Genomic DNA, 18,190 nt, shown 5'->3' with positions numbered 1-18,190 from the left:
TATATACATATTGCTGGAGGCCAGCAGTATGAGTGTGAGTAAGGTCAGGTTGTTCCCTTGGCTCACACCAACCCCTGCAGCTGCAGGCTGAGGGCACAGGGGCAGGAGAGCTGCCAGGCAGGAAGGGACCAGGAGCTGCTGTCTCCAGAGGCTGAGCAGCACTGCCCAGGTGGGCAGGGAGGCCAGTGGCACGTGGCTTGTGCCAGAAGTAGGGTGGCCAGCAGGACCAGGGCAGTGACTGCAGAGGCCACACCTCGAGTGCTGGGTCCAGTCCTGGCCACCATCACTGCAGGACACTGAGGAACTGGAGCGTGTCCAGAGAAGGGAACGGGGCTGGGGAAGGGTCTGGGCAGTCACAGGAGGGGCTGGGGGAGCTGGGGGGCCCAGCCTGGAGAGAAGGAGGCTCAGGGGAGACTCTCACTTTGTACAAGTCCCTGACAGGGGGATGCAGCCAGGAAGGGTCAGGCTCTGCTCCCTGGCAATGGGACAGAGGAAATGGCCTCAAGCTGTGCCAGGGAAGGTTCAGGTTGGATTATCAGGAAAAACTTGCTAGGCATTGGAATGAGCTGCCTGGAAAGGTGATGGAGTGATGGTCTCTGGAGGTGCTCAGGAAACAATTGGGTGTGGCCCTCGGGCTCTGGCCTGATTGTCCCTGTGGTGATCAGTCAAAGGTTGGACTCAATCCTGTTGGTCTTTTCCAGCCCAGTGATTATGTGACAGTCAGTGTGCCTCGCTTCTTTCCTCTGCTCTTCACATGATGGCTGTATGTTCTGCCTCCTGCAAAGTACTGATGATTTCAGAGGAGGACTGAACTGTATGGCATGTGAGGAAGAGCCAAGCACCAGGAGTGACAGACCTGATCAAATGAACCCTGTACTAGAGTTCACACTCATAAGCTGATTTGGGGTTTTTATGCCTTGGTTAGGCTTAATTAAGGTTGCACCAATTTCAAGATAAGCACTCCAGAGACAAATTAAGACCCAAAAAAAGCTACCTGGACTGAATTATTGTATCTCCCAAAATATTTTTCTCCTCAACTGCAGTAATCTACCAGCTTTCCAGTAGATGAACTGGCAGAGGTTGACTGCTGACAGGATCTTCAGCAGGAAGAGCAGAGTGATCTCTTGAACTCCTTGTGATTGCTCAGATCCTTTGAGTACTAAGGCTTTTGGTGGCTTTACTCCACCCTACTGTGTCAGTAACTCTTCAGTGATTTTGCCAGTTTTACAAATAGCTTGTTCTAATCAGCAGAATATGATGAGCAGAGAAATATGTTTATGCCTTGAAGGGTCAGCAAAAAGTCAGTAGCAGTGGAGGTTGCTCAAGCTGGTGAGGTTCAGTAAGAACTGAGGTATGTTCTAGGGCAGTCTTAAAGAATGGAACTGAGTCAATGATGAAATCTTGGTGTGTTCTGTGCAGAAATTCCAAGTCAGCTTCCACCACACAAAGGCCTCTCCCCAGTGGGTTCTGATTCTGTAAGGAGCAGTGTGTGCCTTGCAGGCTTTCACTGAGTGCCTGGTGAATGCAGTTGGTGAGGGCTGACTCCACCTGGGTTTGTGCTCACTGTGTGTGGCCTTCTGCTTACCTTTGGTCATGAGTCGTTATTTTCATTGTAACTAACATTAAAGTGTGTAAGAGTGCTGGTGAAACCAGCTGTTTCCTTAAAACACTCCAGTGAAAGAGTTCATTAGTCTTGAACCTGAAGTGATGCTGAGATACCCACCGGTCCCATTGGACAAAGCAACTGTGCTGCCCAAATTCTCACTGAAGTCATGAATAAATCTGATTATCAATAAAGAACATTAGGTGATGTCATGGGTCTGAAGACCACAGACCTCTTGTAAGTGATGCCACAAGTAGAGTGAAGGAACAAGAGACACTAATTTAGATGATGTGAATCTTACTAACATTGTTTTTTTTTTAATTTTCCCAAATAGGGTCGAGACTGCAGTGTGCCTATGAATTCCTGCATTCAAAATCCATGTGAGAATGGAGGGACCTGCCACCTCACAGAGGCAAATAAAGATGGATTCAGGTAGTAGCACAAAGTTAATTTAAAATGAGATGATAAAATTTATTGTGTTTCTGGTTTGCATTAATGAACTGTAATGGCTACTTTATAGAAACTGCTGCATGTGGCACTTCTATTTGCCATACAGAACTATTGCTTTGGTTTCAGTGGTGTGACATATTGTTTCCTGTGAAACAGGCCTCCTTATTTCCTCATAATGGAATATACATTTAAGAGCTTTTGAACAGTCTCTATGATCTGCATTGTGTTATCTGTTTCCTTATTTTCCTTGGGGCATTTCAGTCTCACATCTAAGCTGTTTTTGTATTTGTAAAGTGAGCATCTGTTGCTTGACAGCCAGATCCAAAATGTTTTCATGCTGAAGAATCTTGCAGACAAACAAGCTTTAAAGAAACAATTAAAAAGCATGGGGATATTGCCACATCTTAAGCATTGTGCCTGCAAGAGAATAACCTCTGCAGCTGGATATTGTGGCTTTCAGTTTGCCCATATAACAAAGATGTAGGTGTGGATAGTCCAAGAGAAGTCCAGAAATTTTAATGAGATAGCTGGGAGTTCTGCACTGCTGCAGGCACTACTTCACAGCAAAGAAAATACAGGTTTGAGGCTTTGGTCACTCATTGTCATTCAAGTTGATAGAAAGTTTCTTTTTAAAAAATAACTGCTATAATTTTCATAGATTTGCTCCTCAATGTTTATCCTGTTTCTTGCAAAAGAAGAAGCAGTAAGCAGAAGAAATGCCCCAGTGCTTCTCTGTGCCTGCCCACCCTCAAGAATTCCCTGCTTCCAGAAGCAGATGCAGCCCATCACAGGACACAGGACACTGGTGCTGTTACAGTGGGAAAGCACAGGTTGATAGGGATCAAGAGATGCTGTCAGGTTCTGTAATGAACAGAGCTGGAGGTTTTCCAGTGTGGAGAGCAGGAGCATGGCCACATCTCCATGAGGGGCAGTTCAGGGCTCAGCTGGAGCACCTGTGCCAGCCCTGAGCAGAGCAGAGGAGCCTCCTGAGTCAGGAGGGTCTGCAGGGCTGTGGTGGTGGGAGAGGAGGGGGAGGCTCAGCAGGTCACAGCACATCCAAGTGGTTGTGCTGCTTCACAGACTATGTAGATTCTGGTGAAACCACTTCTCTGATCTGATCTACCTCCTCTGGATTCAGATTTTAGCAGGCCCAGCAATTTTTGGAGTAAAAGTTCAGGTTCAGTTTCTACTTGAGAGAATTAATGATCTGGTAGTTTTCAGTTCACTTTCCTTTCTGGTTATTCATGTACATAGCTTTTTCCAGCTTGTGCCAATGTAAAACCTTACCATATTAGAGTATCTGCAGTTTGTCACTCAGTACCCATTTTTCAAAAATATAGCTGATACTATAAATGCAGTAGTAAAACATTTTATAATATCCATAATACTAGAATAAGAACCTTCAACATACATTTTGCAATTGGATTTTTCTTTAGCATTTTTGTTTTCTTCTGTGGTAGTAGATAAAGAGTTTTGAATGACCCAAATTGAGAGCTACTTATGAATTTCTCTCATGAATTGGATGAATTTTACAATTTCAGAGGTTTTGTTCCAGTTCCAAATGAACATTGTTTTCGAGATCCTTTATAAAACTGCAGGGTGGTTTTGTTGCTGAACAACATTTGAAGCTTTTTAGGGAAGGATTCTGCTTTTATAGTTATTTATATAGTTTCAGTTGGTCTAATAAAAGACACATAAAACCATATCTCATCAAAATCCTGCTGCATAAAATTGAATGTTCAGCATATGCATTGCTCCATTTTCTCCTTGTTTTTAATTCAGTCAGTCCATAATCTCTGTGGCTCTGCAGAACTGTGGAGCTTTAGCATGGCCTAGGGAAATGTGGTGTGGAGATGGAACAGTCAGTGAAAGGAAGATATAGAAACATTTTGAGATTGAATTTAGTTGGTTGGTTGGTTGGTTGGTTGGGGTTTTTTGGTGGGAAATCTCTCCAGTGGATGGCAGCAGTCAGAGTTATGTGCATATAAATTGTGTTCACCAGGATGGGAAAATGCTGCCCTACATTATGTGCTGTGAGGAAGCGGATGTCAGAAACATTTTCATGAGAGGCCTCCTTGGATTTTTTTGTTGTGTGGCCTGTAAAAGAAATTATATCTTCTGTATATTCTCTTCCCTAGGGAAATATATTCATACACAAGTCCTGCTGCCAAACTTGTCAAATCTTTAGTCTTGTAAAAAGGAAACTTAAGCCAAAGTTCTCTCCCTATGAAATGCCAAGCTGTTTAACTCTGAAGTTTCTGTGGCCTTAGACAAGAGAATTACTATTTGCAATAATGCTGAGGTGATGATGTTCCCCCCAAAGAAAGGAAACTCTCAGTTATGACTGAGATTCCAGCCCAATGCCCCTGCTGTGCCTGGTGCCCACAAGGGCTGTGAGCAGCAGGGGCCTGAGGCTCTCAGGTTTGTTGGAACAGCAGATCCTGGTGGGACAGCCAAGGCCAAAGGTTCAGCTGAAGTTACTCTGTCCTCCTTTACCCTTGCACTTTTCAATCCTGAGTAATTTTCATATTCTCTTCCTTCAAGTAGGGGTGACCTCTGTGTTGCAGAACAGATAAATGACACAGGGTGGCTCAGAGAGGAGTGGAAACGTGAAGTTCTTCCTGTGAATTGCTCATTCTAATATAATCTCTGCCTGCCTTGACAAAAGGTAGCCCAAAAAGTCACTTATTAGGGCTGATAAAAGAGATGGGCAGTGAGACATGTCCTGGTGGTTCAGCACCTGGAAGGGAGGCTTTGGCAGGAGCAGAGCTGTCACTCTGCTGCACTTAGCCACAGGCAACAGCTGATCTCTGATAACCTGCGGTGCTGGGAGACAAAGGCTCTGGGTTATTTTAACTTTTCTCTATATAAAACCCCCTCCTTTTCCCAGATGGCTTTTTTTAGCATTTTCCACAAACTGTAAGTGCCCTCATAAATGTAAAATCCTGGAACTGATTAACTGCCGAGTGTTAATTCTGCCTAGTTCAAGAAAAAACATTGCACTTCCAGACTTACAGGCTGCTCCACTGGGATCTAGACATAAAAGGCATCTTTGCCATGAAACTGTATTATTCCTGAAAGAATTTACTGTATCTCTTTAAAAGATAATAATTTTTTTAAAACTTGAGACACTGTATGGATATGTATTTTAATAAACAGATGCTAAATTGTTTTGATAGAGTTTATTAAAAAGAAATCTAATGTAGTAAACTTTAAAAATTGCCATCTTAAAAAAAAACTTACAAAATGCTTTGGGTCCAAAAGTTTACCCCAAAATATTGCCATTTGTGTTCTCTTGAAACTTCATGAGGATAATGGGACATTATTTAATTCTTTATAGGAAAACACAACACCAATCCATGAACAGGAGGAATAGAGAGTTTGGAATTCTATTAAAACATAGCAACTTAGGAAACAATTGTTCCCTGCATGGCTCCATTATTTCCAACATCCACATGAAATGCTGTCTCACACTGCTTCACTACTGAGTCACTGCAAAGTTTTCATCATTGTCTCTGGAATTCATTTTCTCCCTCGGTCAGCTGGAACCCAAGTTTGATGACCTTCCAGTCACTCAGCAGACTTCATTTTTCTTCTAAACCTTTTCTGGGAGAATACATACAAACAGTCCCAAACTGCAATTCTTTCAACATGTGGTTCAATCCAGGTCCCAAGTTGTATGTTTTATCTTTTCATTTCAGGCCTCATATCTGGTACATTTGAATGCAAATCAAAATAAAGAATTGTACGTAAGCAATAATGTAAAGACTCCCTATACTGCATAAGGACCAGTAGCCAAATGTCATCAATTATCCTGACATTTCCCTGAGTATGGAATGTGTCCTAATACTGAGCAATTTGTGTTAACAATCCCAAATGAATTGTTACTAATGGTAACTCCACTGTGAACCATTACCGTGATAGTGTCTAATAATGTCATTTTTAATTGCATACATCCAGGCTGTCCCAGCCCTTTTGTGGAATGAAAATGGTATTATGTTCACATAAAAAATCAACAGCACAAAGCCACTCTTGTTGCTTTTCTTTAAATGGAGAGAAAAATTTCTGTTCTTGAGCTGAGACCTTGTCTTCCAAGTTGCATGCCTGGAGCATATTTTTTTTACTCAATTATAAACCCCTGAAAATGGGGTTTGTAATCAAAAAGCAAGACATGATGAATGTATCACTGTATTTAATTAGATGTCTTTAACCCCCTCCCTGACACTTGTATTGCCACAGAAGATGGTGTGCCAGCTCTTCTTTCCTCTCTGCCTCCTGTGATCCTCTGGCTCTGGGTCAGCAAGAGGACATGTTTTATTAGCAATAATGAACTTGAGACAGGAAAAGAAAATATTCCTTATTGATTTATTGTGTCCTAAATTGGATTTATTGGAGCAGTTTGGTTTTGGTTATATTCATGGTGAAGGTTTTCTAACCCTTATGACCTGTGGATGGTCCCTGCAGAATGAAGATGACTCAGAATGTGACCAGTGTCCCTCTTCTATACCCATCTGGGACATCTCACTATTGTAGGGGTTCAAGACACATTTCCTTCCCATTTTTTGTCCTCTTTATTACTCCTTTCTGAGATGGACATCACAAGGAATCTAACCTAACCCTCAGGATCCAGCCTGTGACTCCTGAGGGTGGATGCAGAGCATTGTGCCATCCCTCCCTTGGGAGTCTCTGCTCTCTGCTCAGGCTGTGACACACGGGAGGAAGGGAAGGAAAAGTACTGCAGCTTTCTTCACAGATTCTGAAGAGCTCCTTTTTCTCCAGGGTTTTCCTCATCTCCAACCCACGACACCTGCATCAAGCAGGATAAGCACCTCGGGTCCACTTTGTCAGAGCTGAAAACAGCACCCTGCAGCTATGTCTGCCTTGGAAATTCTCCTGCTTTCCAAAAGCAGTGGATGGCAATTAGTGTGACTGCTGTATTGCGTTCTGGTTTTCTTCCTCATCAATCAGTAGTGCTTTTTATTTGTTCAGTTCCTTTTCTTCCACCAGAGCCTGCATAAGAAAGGAAATGAACAGCAGAGTGAATGTGTAGTTTGGACTGGGTCTCCAAACTGCCCTCTCTGTGACTACTGAACAGCAATGCTGGCACTTCAAAACTGACATTTCAAATATCAGTGCTGGCTTCTCAGAAGATATTCCAGATATTACTGGAGCACTTACCTCTTATTTTTTATGCTGTCTTTTAGGAAACTCTGGCCTCCACCTCTTCATCACTTACAGATAGCTTAAAATAGAAAGGTTCTGTTTGTAACTATAGCTTCTAGATCTAGAGAGGAAATGGAGATTGAAAAAAAAAAAAGCAAGCCATTCTTCAGCCATTTAGTTTGCTACCCTCCCTCTAGGGACCATACATCACACTCCTGTGAGATAAAATGTCTAGTGCAATTATTCTTCACTAGTGTCCACATCTTCACAGAACCATTACTAGCTCTGCCATGGCCTGTGTTTTAGTTGAATTATCTGGGCATCATCAGCTCTTCTCCAAATAGATGTTGGGGAGCTGCAGACACAGTGAAATCTCACAGCACTTGCAAAAGCAATCATTCCCAAACATTTCTTGTTTGGACAAGTGACAAAGTAGTAATGAGAAGAAAATGTTGTCTGTAAACTCAACTCAAGCTGCTGTTCTTTGAAGAGACCGAGGTATCTAAGAGCTGCCAAGTTGTCCTGTGATTGTGCAGTCCTCAGCAGGCAGATGTCCACATTCTCACAAAAACATTAACAGGGAAGCCAAGGATTTGAATATTGTGATGAATTCCTGCCCTGGAGTTGCTTACTTCAGCTAAGGGCCAGAGTTATCAATAAAGCAAGCAAAGGGGGCATGGCAGAGGCTGGCTCCTGAGGATGATTTTTGTCTCATGTAAATAATTACATGACCCCAGGACCCATCAGAGTGCATCCTTCACCAAACACTTGGGGTTAAATTGTTCTGTGCCTCACAGCAGCAGCGAATGTGGCGCCAACCGACTGTCATATGTTTTAATTTCAGTTTTATACCTCAAACCTCCTGTTCCTTTAGATCCATGCTAACTTCTTTCTTTTTTTCTTTCTCCAAAGCTGCTCTTGTCTTCTTGGGTATGAGGGGGAGAGGTGTGAAATAAACCCAGATGACTGTGAAGATAATGACTGTGAGAATAACTCTACCTGTGTGGATGGGATCAACAACTATGTGTGTCTCTGCCCTCCTAATTACACAGGTAAGAAAGGGCCACAACCAGACAACAGGCATCCATGAGAAGTGCCTGAAGGGAAGGGTCCCAATTCATGTTTATTGAGTGCATGAGCATGTAATTAACTGAAAATCAAGTCTCCTTTTAAACAATCTGAATCTCTTCCTGGAAAAGTGTTAATTTTACTAATATTGCAATACATGTGCTCAGAAACATGGCCACTTTTCTGAGTCAAAATACTGATGCCTCATTGTAAAATACATTAAATAAACAGTATTTTAGGGGTCAGAAAAGTGTCTACTTCAGCATGCATGCTCTCAGTACTGAGCTGAAGCTGATATACTCCTGTCCTGAATCTTGGAAAACCTTGGCCTAGGGGGCAGGGCTTTACCTGAGATCTCAGAGGTCTGCATGTGTTAAATTCAGTGGGCCTGACAATGTGCTGCTAAATTCCTGATCTCCATTTCACAAGTGGACAAGCAAAGGCTGTGTAAGAGGCTGCAGGCTCAGTGTTGTCTTCAGTCTGGCCCAGGCTGGGGAGCAGGGTCAACTCCTGGGTCTGTGGTCTCAGGGGGTCGTGATGCAGTTAGAATGGGATGAGTGTCTCCAGTACTGTCCTGCATTGCAGATAAATCCCTTCCTAAACTTTCTGCTTCAGCAGAGGCTCTCCTAGGTGGAATCTAAAACTGGTTTTCCTCAAGCCATTCTGGAGCATTCCCTGGGCTCATTCACACAGTGTTAGCCCAGCCCTCCTGGCTCAGCATGGAGGGTGAGGAAACACCTGCAGGAGTTCCTGCTCCAGCCTTTGAAATGGGGTTATTGCCTCCGAGCATGGAGAAGCAATGAAGGGCTTCTTGTACCCTGGAATATATTACATGTCAGGGGATTTAATGAGGATCAAGCTAGAGTGGCTGAGTAAGGCAGGAGGAAAGCTTCTAGAATTTCCAAACTCTTAAAATACTTTTGTGGCTGATACAAAGGAAGCCCATGTAAATCTTCAGCTAAGAAAAGCCTTGTGACTCAAATGTACATTTATTGGGTCTCTAAAATGATGTTTCTGCCAAAATCTAAAAGAAAAATTCAGCTTAGCAGAGTGAAGAGTTTTGCTTGTAGGATGTTGAGCCCATTGTGCTTACATGTGCACTATTTATGTCACCTACTCTTGGGTGGTTTCTAACAGAACTCAATGCAAGGAGGCAGAGTCTTTGCATTTACAACAGGAAATGAATTTGACCAGCCAAGGAAAGACATATCCAGTAAGGAACTGAATCCAGTATATATCCAGTATCCAATATATGCAAATGTACTTTCCTTTCCACAACATTATTGCAGATTTTTTTTTTTCCAGACAATAAAGGTAGGAAGGAATTAGATTGTGATTTCTTCTCAAATGGCCATCTGGATAATGGCCAGGGAACTCATGTGATACTTCGGAGTCTGTTTTGAAATATTTTTACTCAACTTCCAGTGGGTTTTGTTTCATTGATTTTTCACTTTGGGTTTTTTGGTTTTTTTTTTACCTGAATGTTGTCTGTGCTGTGCCTACACACAGGAGTTTGTCAAATACCAGATCTCAGTGTTGCCATGCGGGTGACATACAACCACACAATAAGCATGTGCTATCATAGTACAGGCAATAACTTGATTGCAATTGGAAAAAAATGGCTGCAAGAATTGAAGCCACCAGCCAAACAAACGTACACACAGGCCAAGCAAACCTGGGAAATGGTGTTGAGGGTCCTTAGGAGTTGAATCCAAACACAAGAAATGGGGCAGAGTGTGAAGTTGCTCCATTGACTGAACAGAAGTGGAGGAAATGCCATGGAAGCACAGAGGCAATCATGAAAGCACACCTTGAAATGGTTTGTGTGTCTGGGCTGGAAAGGGAGGGATCTGCTGACCAAAGAGTTTGACTGAAGTCTCATGTGACATCCAGGGCATCTTTACATATATTCTCTTTAGATGAACCTTTTTGTACTGAAAGAATATCTGACACTACTATGGCAGTGTCTATTAAAAACAAAAAACAAAACCAAACCATACCCCCCCCAAAAAAGAAAAAAAAAAAAAAAAAAGAAAGAAAAAAAGAGTGAGAGAGAAAGTAGTTGCAGATGAGTTCAGTATTACATAGTGTAAGGCCAGGAGTTCAGAGGGAAAGCAGTTCACCCCAGAGGCCAGGAATGCTAATTCCTGTGCTCAGAACTGTGTATTGAGGTACCTGCCTCTCTCTGGTGCTGACTGTGCTAAATGCTGTGTTATCAAACTGTGTGTGCTCCAGCCTTGCCAAGTGTATGGATTTGATCTGCATGTGGATGAGCAAAGAATGGCAGGGGTACAGTCCAGGGAAGCAATATTCCTGTGAAGTAATCTGAGGGACAATGAGCTCTGGATGCCTGAAAGGGCACAACCATCCATAGCCAGGCTGCATCTAACAGGACAGAATATGTAGGTGATTTCTCTTTATCCTGTACCCAAATGTTTTTTTTTTTGTCACCAAGATTGGTACAGAAAATAGAAGTTTCTTTGAAAAGTTGACAGGCTGGGTTTTGTGGCTGAACAAATCCAGACCATCAATTTTTATCAGTGTAGTTATGCAAGAGCTGTTGGTTCTATGTACAAGTGGGATTTCTCAGCTGCAGTTAACCCCCTCGTGCAGTCAGGAGTGGTCCTGCACTGATAGCCTGGGATGTTTGCAGTAACCTGAGCTTAGAGGTGCCCAGCTCAGTTATTGCAGATTCCTGCTTTTGTCCCCTGCCAAGCAGGGAGCCTGAATCCCTCATCACTCCTGTGCTCTTGGATGCCACAATGCTGGTTACACTGAAGTGATATTTCACTGCATTTATAGAACAAAATTGTGCTGTAATACAAAAAGTAGTCTGAATGCAGGGAGGAAGATCCAAGAGTGTGTATGTGTGTTGTTCTGTAAGAAATAGTTAGGGTCCCCCTTGGCTTAATTGAGTAATGGTTAAACCATGATAGTAAATCTTATGTTCCTAAATGAAATATAAATTAAAAATGAACGTGTTGAAAATTTTGACTATTGACAGAGTCACAGTATCCAGGCTTTGGTTTTTTCCATACCTTAGTGTTTTCCTGCTCTATCTGCTGTCTGCCTGGTGTTACTTGTTATAGCCTTTTTAGGGAACAATATCCCAAATTATGATGCATGAATTTTGCTTTCATTCGTTGGAAAAATGAATGCCAAAAATCTTTCTTCAATTAATAAGATTTTGCAGTGTTTTCTTTTCAAATTCTTTGACAGTCTTTCCCCCAACTCAGAGTAGATGAAAAATGGCCAATTTGTTAAGTGACTGCTGAGGAAGGAATTTCCCACACTCCAGCCCCATTTCACTTTCATTTAAAAAAAGAAAAAAACCCACACCAAAAAGCAGCCCACGCTCACACAATAACCTCCTTCCTAGTTCTTTTCCATCTATTAACTTTAAAACAATGTGGAATTACAAATGGATTCCATGAAGTAGTAAATGCAAGTTAAAGAAGACAAAACTGAGAGGAGTGGTGGCAGACAGCTGAATGCCATAAAAAAGCTTCAAAACTGTACCCACCATCACCAGGCTTCCTCACCATTCTTAAAATCAATATTTTAAATATTTGTTGCCTGTGTTTAAATAACCAAACCAACACTCATGCCGTGTAGCAGAGTCCTGATGTCTTTAATTGTCAGCTGATGTCTTATTTTTTCTCTGCCCAAGTGGTTATTTTAATCCTGAAGCTAAATTATAAACATGCAATTCTTCCAGGACAATCATGTACCCAAATCCAGCCAGTTTGAGGAGCCTGGGGCTGGTTTACAACCTGCTTGGAGTTTTGGTGGTTTGCAGCTCCTCCCTACAGTTGTGTAGTCTCTCCTTCCCTTCAAAAAGGAACATTCATAGGGACATCAAAAGGGCAGGATATGTATTAGATCAGCCACCCTGGTTCTTGTCCTTTTTGTATTTTCCTAATCTCTGCCTTTTTGGCTGTAGCATGGCCTGTCTCCAGCTATTGATACAAACAGGGTGTTTTCCCTTCAGCTTTGTGGTGTAGGAATGTGGGGCAAAATTCAGAGAGCTTTTTCCCTGCCATCCTTTTCCTGTTCATTACTGTTGCATACCTCCTTCAGACCATCACTGCTTTGCTCCCAGTCCTAGATTCAAACACAGAATCTCATCCCTCCATCCTGTCCTCAGCCCCACTGCCCTCTGTGCCTCCACATGAACAGGGTCCAAACATGTACAGAGGAACAAATGGGCTGCACCAAACGTGCCCTGGGTGCTTTGAATGCTTTGGTGCTTTGCCTGCTGGTTTATTTGGTTTTGTTGTTTGCTGTGAATTTTTCCTCCTCCTGTCTGATTTTAGCAGAAGCAGAAATATATAGCACTTACAGACAAAGAAAAACCCAACCAGGAAATATATTCCTACTTGCCAAAGATCCTAAAAAGCCTCAACAATGTCCTCACCTCTTTGTTCTGAAACCTAAAAAAAAAAAAATAAAAAAAATTAGTGGTTTCTACTGCTGAAAATAGGTCTTTACTAAAATACACAGTAATCCATGGCAGAGAGAGGGCAGGAACAAGTGTTTTAAAATAGTTTGCTTCCCTGGGAAAAAGCTGCAAGCGGTTTGTATCACTGAAAAAAAATCTCTCTCAAAATAAATAATAATAAAATAAAGCTAGGAAATATTTCTGGTTTGATGTGTTTGGAAGTGGAGGCTAAGATCTATTTTACCTTAGGGGACCTTGTGGTGTCCTGTGGTTGATGGTATCTGAGAGTTTTGCAGCTCTGCTGCTTTTAGAGCCCAATTCCCTGTTAGTGGTTGTGGGCCCTTTTCCTGGAGTGTCCCATTGTGGTAACTCTGTCTGGCCAAAGCCAAGCACCCACTGCAGCCAGGCAGCTCCAGGGAAAGCAGCTCAGTGGTGGCTTGTGGCTGTCCCTCCGTGCTGGAGCCCTCCTGTCACCAACTGGTGTGACACAGATGTGGCACCAATGTGGCTCTGTCCCTGAGCCAGCCAGTGACCCTGGACAGGCTGAGGTGGATCATGGCACTGAAGCTGCTTTTTCTCCCTGAGGTTTTGCTACAGGAACAAGGAGGTTTGAGGTGATTTGGTTCAGCCTTGTGGTTCCACAGGGATGTGGGCTGCCTAATTAAAGCTGATGGTTTAAACAAGTACTTAACTATCAACTCCTTTTAAATTTTGGAGCTTCAGCCATAATTTCAAGGCAGAGAAAACTGTGATCAGAGTTTAATGTGTTTTCTTTCTTTTTATTTGAAGGAGTTCTGCCTTACATGGAAGTTTCTCAGTTTTAGTTACTTGGCAGATGTGAAGTGTACTTGCTTTCTGCATGAAACACAAAAAGGCACCCACATTTCCCAGTTGTGTGACTAGGAATGAGAAGTGCTGGAAGACCTGGAAGGTTTGGGCTTTGTTCAAGAGCCTAAGCCCATTTCCAGCCCTGTTTTATGAAGAGAGAAGCACATGTCCTTGCTATCAGATTGGACTCATATCTGATTGCACTGGGAGGAAATAGCACAGCAACTGGCAGTGCTGCAGCCTGTCTTCAGCTCAGTGTGGGTGTCCTGCTATGCTGGAGTGCTCAGCTCCAGGATCTCCTCTGGTCAAACTCCCATCTGCAAAATGCAAAGTGTCATGTTTGTGGAATAAGATAGACCAGAGAATTCCTCCTTGTTCATCAGGACACAGCATGTCTGTAAGAAAGTCAGCTACTGCTGTCCTTTAGGAAGAGCAGAGTGAACTCATCCTCAATTGGGATGTGAGAGTCATTAAATCCAGTCTGTCAAGAAACACAGTGGGAAACAAGGAGTTCAGCTCCTGAAGAGCTGTGTGCCATGGAAGGGACCCACACTGGAGCAGTTCTTGGAGAGCTGCAGCCTGAGGGAAGGAGCCACGTTGGAGGAGTCCATGAAGGACTGTATCCATGGGAGTCTGGAGCAGGGAACAGTCAGGAGCAAGGAGAGCTGCAAACAAGGCATTTTTAACAGGCTTCAGCCCCATTCCCCACCCTCTGCTCAGACCTGCAGGAATCCACAGCATGTCCACTGTCCTCTCTGCCAGCCCAGGAAGGACATCTCAGATAGTGTGCCACATCTCAGGTGTGACATGCTGCACTAGATATTGTGGGGATAACTGAGCTGACCCTCAACTGATTCCAAATGATTGGAAGACATCCATATGGATAAATACAACTCAAAAATGTAGGGTGTCCAGCAAAATGAAGATCTTTTCCAGACACAGTTTTCTGAGGAATAGTGCTTTAGGCAGGTCACCACCTTGGAGGGGCACTGGAAATTGTCTGCATCAGTTAATGTTTCACACACTGTATTGTGTGGCATTTGGGATGTTGAATATGGTTTTTCATACTTCAGCAGTGCATAGAAACCATTCCTTCTTCAAGATTCTGAAACAGTGAAAGGATCATTATTTCCCTGCTCAGATCTGGTTTTGCCAATTCTCCCTTTGTTGAACCTTAAGCTTAGGGAGAATTATTCCTTGAATCTGAAAAACAAGCCACTGTGGGAATCCCAGTGTGGGATCAAACTTAAGGGTTCCCACTTAACAGGTCAAAACCTGGTAAGTGGAAACCTGGGGATTTTTAACAATTAACACAGGATAAAAAGCTTTGCCTGCTAAGTATTGTGGGCAATGTTTGTCAAGCAAAAACAAACTTCAGTGCTCATGCAGAATTTCCTCTGCTACAGTGCATTTCAGGTGATTTCTTTTATGTTTTTGTATCTAACATGGTAGCATTTGCTGCTGAAGAATTTCACAGAGTTTCCCATTTATTTATTGCAAGTTGAAATAGTTTGGAAGTAAAAAATCCTATTTTTTTATTTTCTTAGATGAGCCTCAAATAATTTTTATCAAACAACATCAACATTCCTTACTGAATTACTTCCTTGGAGGAGCACCCTGTCTGTTCCACTCAACCATTTTTAGGTTCAGTGTTCTGAAACTTGCAATTGGCACTGACTTCTTATTAATGACTGAACAGAGGGAAGAGAGAAACAAAACACAGAAAACATTCCTTCCAATACAATTTATTAGATATAAAATGAGCAATCTCCTAAGAGAAAAACAGCACAGTGTTTTTTATTAGCAGCAAAGAGACGAGTTCCATTCAGACTTACCTGGCAGAGTTCAGAATGTTGCAACACTGTTGAACCACTCACCCTGTGCAGCCTGGAAAAGTTTCCACACTGTGGATACAGGCCAGGCTTTCTCCATCCTTTCTTCACCATAAGCACGTTCCTTTTCTCAAGTAATATTGTGAAATTCTCGACAGCATATTTACTGCCAGTCTTGCAGGCCCTACTAAAGCTTCTCTTGCATTAAGGAATATTTCTATATTTCTGTATTTTCTATGTTGTTTTGTCAGTATATTACAAGTATCACCCAACTGACACATGGAACAAAAGAAAAATCTTTGAGCCCACTGGTTGCAAATTGGTGTTCTACATTGTTTTTTCAGAACTGCAGTTTCACTTAAAGATAAATAAGTAAAATACTTTTACTGCATCCAGCTTCTCTTTTACTGAATAGGGAGGAATAGTGTAGCTTGGATCCTGGTTTTAAAAGTCTAATGGGGCATGAAATAAATAGCTCTCATGACAGCACAGAACAGAAAAAAGATAGATGATTATTAAACTGTGTGTAAAAGTCATCTTTATTACGCTATTGTTGTTTTGGCTTCGTTCTGAGACATGGGGAAGGATACAGAAAAGCCTATGCATGTTTCTTGGCAGCTCTTCATAAGCAGTGAGCCCTGTGGAAAGCCCCATGAAATTCATGATTTTGTTGAAAAACAAAGCCAGGAAAATGTTGCAAGAGGAACATACAAAAAATAGCTGTGTTTTTTTAAGGCAATGCCAGTGAATGGACAAGGGAGATGGTTTTGAAGAAACAGAATACCTTGGCTATTGTTTGGTGATTTTTTTTCACTCTCTCTTTCTTTTTTCCCTTTCAATTTTTTTTCTTTGCATGAGTCAGCAGCAAAGGGAGATCCACCTGTTAAAGTTCCACTTTATAACTTGGTTTATAACTTGTCATTATAACTTGGTTCTAATCTGAAAACAGCAATATTTTGTGGTATGTCAGACTGCTCTCTTCACCTGTCCACCATCTGCTTGCATGTTACCTATTCTTTTCAGCTTTGATTAAAGAGAATAAGTGTGCCTTGATGAAACAAAAAGCATTATTTGGGATTAAAAGAGTTGTTTAACTGATAAGAAAAGAAATGTGCCTGTGGTTTTCCTGTCAGTTTTATAGAAGCAGTTCAGAAACCCGTGTGTACCCAAATTGAAGCTGTGCTTTGAGAACATGTAGGAGAGAGGAAAATGAGGAGATTGGATGGTTTTCTACACTTGGGAAAGCATTACACTGAAGTTTTGTCTTGTTTTAGAGTGATCAAATATCCTCCATGAAGAGAATCAGTGCTGCTAGGAGTTGGCCTAAGATGAATGTCCGGTTTGTTTTTAGGTTCACATAACTATCCAGTGAGAAATTTGGATTAGACCTTTAATTGCTGCACAGAGAAGCAGCCCTGTGTCACTCTAAAAGAGAAAAAAAAAAAAGGATCACATTTTTCCTCTGATACTGACATTAAAGCAGCCAATGAACATTGTGCTCTCAGGTCTGAGGGCAGATTTTTTGGCCCAGATATTTTCTGAGTGAATAAAATATGAGAAAGACATTGTGTAGCTGCTGCCTTGGGTTTTGCTTTTCAAAAAGTGTTTTATTTCCCTGGCATGGTTTCTACAGCATCTACTGAACATTGGTGGAGCCTGAAATAATGACCAAGAGATATTTTCTTCCTGAGATGAGGCTGCTCTAGTTGCAAAGCGTTCCCAAGTGAGCTCCCTAATGAGTGATAGATGCAAAAAATAACAAGAAGGATCCTTAAATGTTCCAAGTTTGACATGAAAAATATCATTTTTTTGGATGCTGTGTTTGGTACCTAGCCTAGAATTCTCCTACATTTTGATAGTGGTGTCTTTGAATTGACACAATGAGTCATAATATTTGACATTTGGGGAGATTTTTACTGGATCTCTAAGCACTTGTCAAGACTGTTCAGAAGAATACTTTAAGAAGAATTATGATTTCCTTTGAGAGTTTTTATACTGTTCATATTTTTTTAAAGCTTGTTTCCTTTGCTTCAAAACAAAACAAAAGAAAAAATAGAAACTTCAAAAGTATGTATTGACCATTTTTAGTGAAAGAATAGTTGAAGGCATCTATCCACACTCTCTTCAGTTATTAGATGGTCATCCAAAATTATTTCCAGCTTTAGCTCATTTGAGCTCTTTTAATGTCAACAGCCAGTTAATTTTTTTGATGTTTATTTTCACATAAGATCCATAGCACATGAGGGACATGGGGAACATCAAGATGACAAACTGGCAGTTCTCCAGGCATTGTAGCAAGGTCTGACCTGCTCACGTTCAGCTCTGCCCCAAGGCTGAGGGAGTGTCTTCGTTAGTTTTTGGGAGTGTTGGTGGCCTGTGGATTTGGGGATGGCAGTAAACAGACCTATCCCAGTTCTGCCACCTCAGAATGTGTCAACAGCTGTTCCCCGTGTTCACAGCTGTATAACTGGACATCTCTCATTGTTTTTGAGGAGCAGCAGAGAACAGTGGCCAGCCTGAAGCCCAGTGAATGATCTGCTCTCTGGTTCCCGTGGATCTGCAGTGTTCACTTGCTTTGGCACGTCCCCTTCCTGAGCTGGATACATTCACTGTATTTGCACAGGGTTTGTCCAGGGCTAGAAAAGACTTGGTAGCTTTTAATAGTGGTGACTTCCTGGGATTCCTTGGCTCCAGGTGGAACTGCTTGTCTTGTAACTGATGCTGTGAGCAATAAACTGCAGGTTGCCATGCCAGACTCTCCTGGTGCCAAACCCAGCCCAGCACAAAGTCAGGAGGGTGTGTATG

The 18,190-nt window shown here is 42.1% G+C and overlaps 1 protein-coding gene across 5 annotated transcripts in view; it reads left to right on the top strand.

Moving 5' to 3' along the window:
• The window catches only part of SLIT3 (slit guidance ligand 3), a 463,958-nt gene that overhangs the window by 409,352 nt on the left and 36,416 nt on the right, over nucleotides 1-18,190 (top strand). For all 5 annotated transcript variants that reach the window (XM_079319922.1, XM_079319923.1, XM_079319921.1 and 2 more), the window contains 2 exons: nucleotides 1,938-2,035; nucleotides 8,129-8,268. In XM_079319922.1, the coding sequence (XP_079176048.1) occupies nucleotides 1,938-2,035; nucleotides 8,129-8,268 (238 nt within the window). The remainder of the gene's footprint in view (nucleotides 1-1,937; nucleotides 2,036-8,128; nucleotides 8,269-18,190) is intronic.

The sequence above is a fragment of the Erithacus rubecula genome, assembly GCF_903797595.1.
Source record: "Erithacus rubecula genome assembly, chromosome: 16".
Classification (NCBI taxonomy): Eukaryota; Metazoa; Chordata; class Aves; order Passeriformes; family Muscicapidae; genus Erithacus; species Erithacus rubecula.
Note: the sequence above shows the minus strand (reverse complement) of the source record. Positions and strands in the feature narration are given on the sequence as shown.